General features: G+C 33.2%; 1 protein-coding gene across 1 annotated transcript; it reads left to right on the top strand.

The window, feature by feature from the left end:
- The first annotated feature begins 8,741 nt into the window (after positions 1-8,741).
- Positions 8,742-9,600, top strand: LOC127084065 (uncharacterized). The gene is made up of 3 exons (XM_051024445.1): positions 8,742-8,987; positions 9,073-9,166; positions 9,256-9,600. Exons 1-3 carry the CDS (start codon positions 8,939-8,941, stop codon positions 9,410-9,412), a joined length of 300 nt encoding a protein of 99 aa, XP_050880402.1. The 5' UTR covers positions 8,742-8,938; the 3' UTR covers positions 9,413-9,600.
- The last annotated feature ends 627 nt before the right edge of the window (positions 9,601-10,227 follow it).

Here is a 10,227-nt window from a genome sequence, read left to right as displayed (position 1 = left end):
AGTTGGGGAAGTAATTTTCTTGGGTGAAATATTTTTATATTCAAAGCATGGAAAATTAATGATGATGGCTACCATTACCAACATACTCTTGGAAGAGTTAGCAACAGTTTCTGTTGATTAATCTAGTGGGCCCAAAAACGGTATTGGATTCAGTGACTTTCATATCACATATAACTTACTTTTAAAGAGAGAGAAAGTAAAAAATGGAGGAAAAGAAGAGTGAGAGTAATTTTAGTGAGATATAGACACAAAGGTATGGTTGCCTTTGCCGCCTCGAAGGCATCCAATCCCAACCCCAAAAGAATTATATGTGGAGATATTTTTAAGCGGAAAGGTTAAACATTTTAATTGATTGTGGTGGGTTATCACACAAAAAAAAGTTGTTAGTTGCCTAATAGAGAAAGAAAGTGTTATCATAAGATTTTGGCACATTTTTTAAACATGCAAAACAGGATAAAGGAAGAAAAAGAATTCTCCTAAATTGTAATCTCTTTAGTTTTTATTGTAACAAAAAAAATTCCTTTTAAATACATTGCTTAATTGATTAATGTGTTTCAATTATAAATGAGTCGGATATATTAATTATCAATATAGTTAAAAATAGTAAATAAATAAAATAATAAAAAGAAATCTAGTTAATTTTTTTTCCTAATATTAAGGACTAAAGGAAGGATGTATTTTTATATCTATTATATTCTTTATTTACAATTGAGATCTTTAAATATTTTTCAATTTGATGTTGTTTTGAGTCCTTTGTCAGATTCATGATGAAAGATTCAGAAAAAAATATCACAGAGAAAGATGCACAAAATAATTGAGACCTCACCCTAGTAAATGATACGTAATTCTGGCCTCCAGCGTATTTGTCACTATTAAAATGAATGTCTACTTCTCACAAATTTTTGCGATCACTTAAGATCCCAAAGTCATAAATCATAACTGCAATTTCGCTCTAAAGAAGACGATGATGTTTGATCCAACGAATGAACCCACCACTGATCTATCAACTCCAAGATCATCCTCTACCTTTTCATCTCTCCGGTCGATGGTGGATCGCTGGACAAGAGATAGGGGAATGAGAAGCATCCAGCGTAAAATTCTTCAAGATTGTTGTTGGTAATTAGGAGGCAGGAAGGATACAAACTTGTTCTAGGGTTTCAAGACTGCGAGAAAGTGGATGGTGTTTCTAATCCGACGCTTCCACTAGTCTAAACTACTAATGTAACGAATTACTTAGTGATATGGGTCCTTATCGATGATGTGAGTTCTTGCAATGTTATATGTGTACATTTTTGTATTTAGAAGGTTAGGGTTACATGAGCAAGATCTCACGACATATGAAGGCGAGGATCTCTTAGCTTTCAATGACTCTTCTACTCATCCACGTGGGGCCATGGAATCACCAGTTTCTGTTAGAGAAGGAAAGAGCGAGAGAATCATGAACAGGTATGGAGACCATTCCTCACGTGCTAGATGCAGTGGCATCCACACTCTATATGAAGATGAAATATCACAATAATTTTGGTGAGCCAATTTCCATTTTGATTGATTTACACGAAGTTCGTCCCCTATAGGAGTTGACTTACCACCTGTGAAGAGGAATGACTCATTGAGTGCCTTACTGATAATGTCAACCTCTTTGCAGTTCCCCCGACGAGATGCTTGGCATATACCCTAACGTGGTTTGTCATTAATTGAATATTGACCCCTCCTTCCGTTATGCAATCCAATGAAAAAGAAGGAAATACGTTGAGAAATCTAAAGCAACCATGAGTACGATCTAAAGGTTCAAGAAACACAAGAAGTGAGAGATTGAATTGGGTTTCAAATATGACAAATTTGTATGGCCCAAAAACAATCGCAACAATGATAAAAAAATAATGACAAAGTATTTTTATCCTAGTTCATTGTTAACGAGGTTAATTCAGTCCACTCGCTAGAGTGATTTTTCCTTCTCAACAAGACTTAATCCAATAATCAAACTAATTATAATCTCAAAGACTACTCTTCAATGACTTCTTAAGGATTATGACTAAACTTAGTCTCTTAAGGAATTACAACTCAAAGACTAACCGTCAATGACTTCTTAAGAATTTTGACTAAACTTAGTCTCTTAAGGAATTACAACTCAAAGACTAACCTTCAATGACTTCTCGAGGCTTCTGACTGTACCCTAGTCCCTCAAGGAATTTAACAACGGTTAAATACAATATTTGTATTTACGAAGTTGCTTCTAGATAAGCAGATACACATAGTGATAAACAAACTTTACACTTAAGAATATATGAAATGAAGTTCTAAGTGTTTATCTCTATTTTATCTTTATTGATATTGATTTTCTCGTATTTAAATCCTTTCATCATGAAATTCCTTGTCACTACTATTGTTCAACATCTATTTTTTTTCATAATTCCTTTGTTCTCTTTATATAGATGAAGAATAAGACCGTTAATGGATAAAATTTAAAACTTCTTCAAATACACAACTGTAGTGGTAGGTATGAGGTTCAGCCGTAAATCGTGGGTAGTGGAGATAAAATTTTTATAGTCGTTTGTAGTATAGTCCTTTTGATTTCATAGCCTAACTTGTACTATATTCTTAAAATATTCATTCGTTCATTTTGTTTAAATCATTGGCTTCGTATATGAGAGATTTGAAGCTTGACCAGAGTTCAGAGCTTTAAGGATATACTTCAGAGTCTAGTGAATATGAGGCTTGACTGTATCAGAGTACATATGGGTTGTTTACTTCAGAAATGTTGACTGGGATATATAGAGTTGACTTTAAGTTTAGAACTTATTCGAGTTGTCACTTTCGTTCAAGTTTTGATGTGTCTAAAGTCCATAGTATGTCTCTATCTAGAGTCCAAAGTGTCTTTTATCCAGAGCCCAGAGTCTCTCTTATCTAGAGTCCATAGTATCTCTTATCCAGAGTCCAGAGTATGTTTTGTTCAGCTTTGTTCAGCGTCTAGCTTGTTCAAAGTCTGTTTTCTTTAGCTTCTGACTTGATCAAATTCTACTTTCTTTAGTATCAGGCTTGTTCAGATTCTGCTTTACTTAGTTTCTTGTTCAGATTATGCTTTCTTCAGGATTTGGTTTGTTCAGATTCTTCTTTTTTCAGCTTTTGGCTTGTTCAGATTTTGCATACTCAACAAACTATTAGAATACAAAATTATTCTTTAAACGTTGTTATCATCAAAACTTAAGGATAGTAAATGTAAAATCAAATGTGTTCCAACAATCTCCCCCTTTTTTATGATGATAAATATTATAATTTTGATTGACAATTTTGACTAAACAAAACAAATAATCAGCTAAAAATCAAAGTTAGGTTTGTAAACTCCTCCTGGATGTTAGACTTCAAATTTTTCTTAGCTTAGGTTCATAGAGTGAGGTTTGCAAACTCCCCATGAGATTAAGACTTAGAAAAAAATTTATTTCCAATTAACATAAATAGTCATATAATTTATCCAATAAATATAACACGTTCGGGCTTTTATCTTGGGATAAAAATGAATCAAAATCATATATTTTATCCCCCTTTGGCATCAACAAAAAAGAATAGATATAAGTGAAAAAATAAAGATGACTGAAAAGAAACAAAAACACATTAGTAATAACTTCTCTAACACGACATGTTACATGCACGCTTGTCAGAAGACATCATTACTACTTGAAAAATAAAAATAAATTAATGACCTAGGGGTGTCAGAACATAACTTTTCTTTTACCCCAAGAGAATAGTTTCGAGGTTTATTCAAATGTTTTACTATTGTAAGAATTAGTTAGACACGTGTCAACATAGTTCTTATCCATAGTGAAAACACATGAATTAAAAACATTAATATCAATAAAAGTTCATAAGACATAAATTCCAAGAGGGATTCTGACTTGGGACCTTCTGACCAGAGAACCTTCTAACTTTAAATGGTTAACTAGTTCAGAGTCATGTTTCCTCAAATTCTCATTTTGACTCTCTAGAGGCAGCACACATTGAGACTTGTATTTTTACTCATGATAGATTTCCATTTTTAAATTCTTCAAAATGAAAACAAATTTGTCTATAACAAGAGGTTTTGTAAAGATATCAGCTCATTGAAGGTTTGTATCAATAAATTTTAAATTAATAATACTCTTCTGAACATAGTCTATTATAAAATGATGTTTATCTCAATGTACTTAGCTCTAGAGTGTAAAATGAAATTCTTAGACAAACATATGGCAGAGATATTATCACAAAGATATGAATGTTACTCTCATAAAGTTGATAGTCTTCTAGCTAACTTTTCATCCATAGTATTTGTGTGTTGCATCCAGATGCTACAATATGTTCAACTTCTGATGTTGATAGTGTAATCATTAACTGTCTTTTGTTGGACCATGAGATTAGATTGTCACCAAGAAAGTGACAGCTTCCACTTGTGCTTTTCCATTTGATTCTATCTCCAGCGAAGTCAGCATCACAATAACCTATTAACTTGTAATATGATGATTTCGTATAAAACAAACCAAGATTAGTAGTATTTTTCAGATACTTAAAGATTCTTTTAACAGATGTTAAGTGAAATTCTCTAAGATCTGACTAAAATCTAGCACACAGGTACACACTGAACAAAATGTCAGGTCTAGAGGCAATTAAATACATAATAGAGCCAATCATACCTTTGTATACCTTTTGTTCTACCTTTTACCTTCTATGTCCTTCTCCATAAATCAAGTTGGATGCATTGGAGTTTTGGCAGGTTTACTTTCGGCCGTATCAAATTTCTTTAAAAGTTCTCTTGTATACTTACTATGATGAATGTAAGTTCCATATAGACCTTTATTAGTTTGAATTCCCGAAAAGAACTTCAATTCGTCCATCATGCTCATTTCAAACTCAGTCTGCATTGACTTAGAAAATTCTCGACAAAGAGAAGCATTAGTAGATCCAAATATGATGTCATTAACATAAATTTAAACTATTAAGATGTCATTCTTGAATGATTTAGAGAACATAGTTGTGTCAAATTTTCCTCTTGAAAAACCATTATGCAGAAGAAAGTTATTAAGTCTTTCATACCAAGCTCTAGGAGCTTATTTCAGACTATACAAGGATTTCTTAAGTTTATAAACAAATTCAGGATTGTTATATTGTTTTCCCCAAAAATTATTTTGTTGGAAATTCCTAACTACTTGGTCTGCATCCTGGTTTCTTTGCACCAAAACTATTTCAGGGACATTTTTGGCTTGTGTTGCCTTTTACTACTTTGGGTACAGATGGTCGATAGGCACAACTTACTGTGGAATTTGATTATTAGGCACTTTTTGAACGGGCACTTGAGGAGAACCAAAGAATTCAATAATTCGACCCATTTGGTGTGCCAGTTACTGATAACTGTGATTAGTGTTCTAAATTAGAGGATTGAACATTGTGCTTATTTGTTGCGTTAGCATGTTAACCATTTCGTGATTGCTCTCATCCATTTGTTTCCTTATAGATTGGAGAGAACTAGTGGTTAATTAGGGCATAACTTGAGGGAAATATCCTAACCCTTCCTGAGGTTGTGCCATTCAAAAATGGTTGCTTATTGCAGATCATAATGTTAGATATAGATTGATAGGGGACACAAGTGTCATTACATTATCTATATACGTCAATGCAGTATGGTGTAGGTCTGCTATCATTGTAGTTAACATGCCATAAGGTTGTTCTCTATCACCAAGGGCTAACAAAAAGTTTCAAGGAAAAAGAGGCATTTGGTTTCCTAAATTATGTGTAACCCTAAGGGGTGGTTGGAACACTAGACACTTGTGGTAACGGCACCACCATTTATGGTGATATAGTCGAGGTCGACATTGGGCTTACCACAATAGGATTTTACCCGATAAAAGTTGAAGTTCCTACATGACCAATCATTGAGTGTGTATGTGTATGAGGAGTGGCAAGACTCTTCCTGAAATGGCACGTCCATCATCTAGAAACATTCCCCTTCCCCAAAACAATGCTCTAAACTGAAGCCATTTCATGAATGAAGAACAAAAATTGGACAAACATAACACAATACATTTTTACAAAAATTAAAAGTTTCTACACAAAAGCATCCTTTTGGGCGTGCCAACTTGTTTACTGGTGTTTTTAGTAAACAATCACGAGTTTAGTTCACTTAAGAGATTAACTCAAAAAATCTCAAAGACAATTTGTATAAAGAAAAGATATAACAAAAAGTGTGTGTGATTTGGGTTTAAAATGTTTGAATCATAACCAACTGGATGCAGACAATAAACTCTGGATAAAGATAATAAACAACAAACAAAGTAAATGAAGTAACTTACATTTAACATAAATACTTTTAATACAAAAGATTTGTAGAAAGTTTAAAGGATGTGCGCAGACTCACATTTCTAAAAAATTATTTCGCTCTTTAACTTGAGTACTTTAGTTCTATAGAGAATCAATGAGAATTTTTTCGACCTTGATTCCAAGGTCTGAGCCTGCTTTATATATTATTCCTAAATAACCTTCCACAACGATCGTTTGTCACATGTTCTACGTGTGTCTTAATATGTGGGTTTTCATCCTCTAAAATGCCTTCACGTGCCTTTAGTGTTTAAACTGCTGGCTACCCGACTATTAATCTGATAACTGCCTTGAAAACCTTCTAACTGCCTTTGTCGAGAGCTCCTGACTTACTTCCAAAGAGGTTTCCAGTCATCCTCTTAAATGACTCTTATACTAAAAATATGTTAAGTCCTTAGCATATAATAAAGGTATCAACTTCGACACTAATATCTCTAAGTCGAGATACTAATTTGGTATAACCCTTATGTTCATGTTTGGAAGAAAGAGTGATCTTGATCTTGTAAATTTGCTTTTGAGATTCTTCTAAACCATGTTTACTACATTAGTCAAGATCTCTCGCTTGACCTAGGCAGGGTGTTGACGACCAAATATTTTCATACTTAGTCATTTTTCTACAAGGTTGTTATCATCCTTTGTCAAATTCTTCAACTAGAATTTTCAAGGTAACACTGGGACATCCCACGACCATTCCTTGTTATTCCATCTGAGGGCATTGTTATATGATTTGTTGGTAACATTATCACCTCTGTCCATTCCACTAGAGATCATGCAGTGGAGGTTCAATTCTGTATGCAATGTGTGGATGACTATTTAAAGGGGTACCTTACTGTATCACATCCTCGCAGCATCCTACTTGTTGAGCATGGAGATGATGTTGAACCTTCTCATGCTGGGGGACCTTCTGATGATATGTTACCGTCTTCACATGGTGTGGATGACCAACAACGTTTGCAGATGATAATAATCACTATGGATAACCTCGTGAGTTTGATAAACTCAGATGGTGGGTTTATAATTTGGCATCACAAGTTGCACACATAGCCCGTGGGGAATCTATGTAGACATTATTATTATTTTTATATTATTTGTACATTATGTGTATTATTACCCGGACATTTGCACCGTATAATTTATTAAATAATGTTTCGTCGCTTTCATTATTGCAAGATGAACATAACTTAAAACATTACGATTAACTTAACTTAACACATAAAATTACATAACTTAACAATAATAAATGCATGCAAAATCTAAACATTACCAGATGATTGTGAACGTTTCAACATCTTGATTATGTCATCGAAAGATCTAGAAATTGTCGCACCAAACTCGACTAGTCTCTTTGTTAGCCTATAGTGATATATTCTCAACATAACTTTCAAATTTTCATCAATCTTCCGCTCAATATGATTGTATTTCACCCTTCCATCATTATCAATCTATGGTGTCGGACAACATATTATTTAATTTGGATCTCAGAAGAGCGAGATATGTGGTGTCCCCTGGGAGTCCAAAATCAACCGATGGATTCACCCCGTTAAAGTACACACATGCCATAAACGAATAGTGAGGCATTTTAAGATGCTATTTTTAACAACACATGATCCATATTTATACAAGTTTGGATTCATTCAGGATCACATACAATTGTTGGTGCAGGAAGGGGCGAACAAAATTGGCAGCAAAATCTCAACCATTGAAATTACACTATCGGACTTTTGCAGTTCCTCTAAAAGTCTGATAAATGCACGAGATTTTAAAAAATCCGATGATATAACACTACCAAATATTTCAAGGTTTTACAAAAAATCCGGCATAGCATGATGTTTTTTTTAAAAAACCGGTAAACTTTTGCATACATCGATTTTTCTAAAAAATAATATAAATGCATATCGGACTTTTGACATACACTACCAGATTTTTTGATTTGTTCTATCGAATTTTTTATGCTCAGTTTTTATCTAAAATTTTGTCAAATATACTATGGATATTATCAAAAATGAAGAAGATGTCAAATTAAATTTGGAGTGGCAAGAAAAATCCTCATATTTCAAATAGCTCTCGTTGGTTGATATTAGACAGATAGTTAGAATTCCAAAACATTGATAAGATTCTAGAGCATAAAGTTTAATAAAGTTATTAGTAGAATATTAAAATCTACTCTCATCCAAATTTACAACTCTTCTTTTAACGCAACATATTCATATTGTATTGTTGGTCCATGGTATTGGGTTATGTTTGAGAGGTATCACATTGGTCACACATCTATGCCTGTCACATTGTTTTATTTATTTCATGGACTTTCCTATCAGAGAACCACAGATCTAAGAGTAATAAATTCCGTTGGCTCCACCACTTTGTGTGTACTTATTTGCCACATGAAAGTAAAGCAAATTACCAAAACCAGTGTAAATACGCCTCTAGTTTAACACTTTCAGCGTTCCAAACTCCAATCAAACACATAACTCTGCTAAATCCATGGGCCAATAAGCCACAATTTTCAACCAATCTCACCCACCTATCTCTATAAATACTCATTCCCCTTCACATCTTACCAAATACTAACACTTGCTCAAAATAACAAGAAATTAACAACATGGAGGCAGTTCAAACATGGGTTTCAAACAACAAGCTTGCCAGCATTGGTAAGTTATTACTGTATATATATATACAAGTACAACAATTTGGTAATGAAATTGAATATGAACTTGTAACAAAATTTGTATACAGGAGCACTATGGGCCTCTGGAATTGGAGCAACACTTGTAGCTTATTCGCGAGCTAAATCTCCGATGAAGCTGAGTTTAAGGCTCATCCATGCTAGGTACATTTCTCACAGAATTTCAACTTCAATATTCAATGACAATGTTTTTTTTTACTCCATTAAGTGCTGAGATGGAATGCGTTTTGCAGGATGCACGCACAGGCGCTAACTCTAGCAGTGCTTTCGGGTGCAGCTGCGTATCACTATTATGAAAATCGTGATGTTCATCTAAAACCAGTGGCAGATGATAGTTCTGCTCCAAATGTCAGCCATCTAGTTGAATGGGAGCTCCAAAGTCCATTTTAAGATTGCAAGAAATTTCAATCTATGATTATCATGTTATGAACATTGTTATGTTATTTTGATCATTATGTTTTTTTATGTATGATTAGACTCTAGAACTCTCATTATCAAATGCATGTTCAGGGGAAAGACTTTCGAATTTTCTAACTTACTATCTATCTATATATAAAAGTTCTGTAAGTTTTAGTTTTGATCATCTTTAAACAAGAATTTAAAGAAGTTTTATAGTTTGAAATTCCTTATTCTACAAGTTCAAATTTTTGAAATATCTTTTGTAATAAGTTAAAGTTACTTTCAGTTGAATATAGTAAAAAATTTAAAGGATCTTATTGAACCGGAAAATAATCATAAAATATATACATGGAGGTCCTTTTTATCATAACTTAATCATAAAAAAAATGTAAGATCCTATGCTATAGATCGTCTTGCCTCTAACATTTTTTTTAGTATAAGAATCCAAAATGACTTAGATGATTATAGTGAAAAACAAAGGGAGAAAAAAATAAAGAGATTCCAAGGCAAAAGTTGAAGAAAAAAAAAAGAGGCAAGTCATAACTACATGCAAAAAAAACAAGTTTAGTTTTACTTGAGTTGGAGTGTTGAAAAATAAAAATCTCTATCATGATATATATTCTAGGTCGGTTAAAGGATCAAATAAGTAAGGTCTAATTTATCTCGAATCCATTTCATTTAACTCAAAGTATAAAGTTAATTCACATGAAAAGTAAGGTACACTTTTTTTATCTCTACTTTTCATTATAATCATCTTGAATCTTGAGTGAACGTTGGAGTGCTAACCTTACAAGTCCACCTCGTGC

This window comes from Lathyrus oleraceus, chromosome 5 (genome assembly GCF_024323335.1).
Source record: "Lathyrus oleraceus cultivar Zhongwan6 chromosome 5, CAAS_Psat_ZW6_1.0, whole genome shotgun sequence".
Taxonomy (NCBI): domain Eukaryota; kingdom Viridiplantae; phylum Streptophyta; class Magnoliopsida; order Fabales; family Fabaceae; genus Lathyrus; species Lathyrus oleraceus.
The sequence above is the reverse complement of the archived record's forward strand: the minus strand, read 5'-3'. Positions and strand labels throughout refer to the sequence as shown.

Excerpts from the sequence above, each read along its gene's own strand:
- LOC127084065 (XM_051024445.1), top strand. The coding sequence starts at position 8,939 with ATGGAGGCAGTTCAAACATGGGTTTCAAACAACAAGCTTGCCAGCATT. Across the intron at positions 8,988-9,072 it reads CAACAAGCTTGCCAGCATTG|GAGCACTATGGGCCTCTGGA; the intron begins GTAAGTTATTAC and ends ATTTGTATACAG. Across the intron at positions 9,167-9,255 it reads TTAAGGCTCATCCATGCTAG|GATGCACGCACAGGCGCTAA; the intron begins GTACATTTCTCA and ends TGCGTTTTGCAG.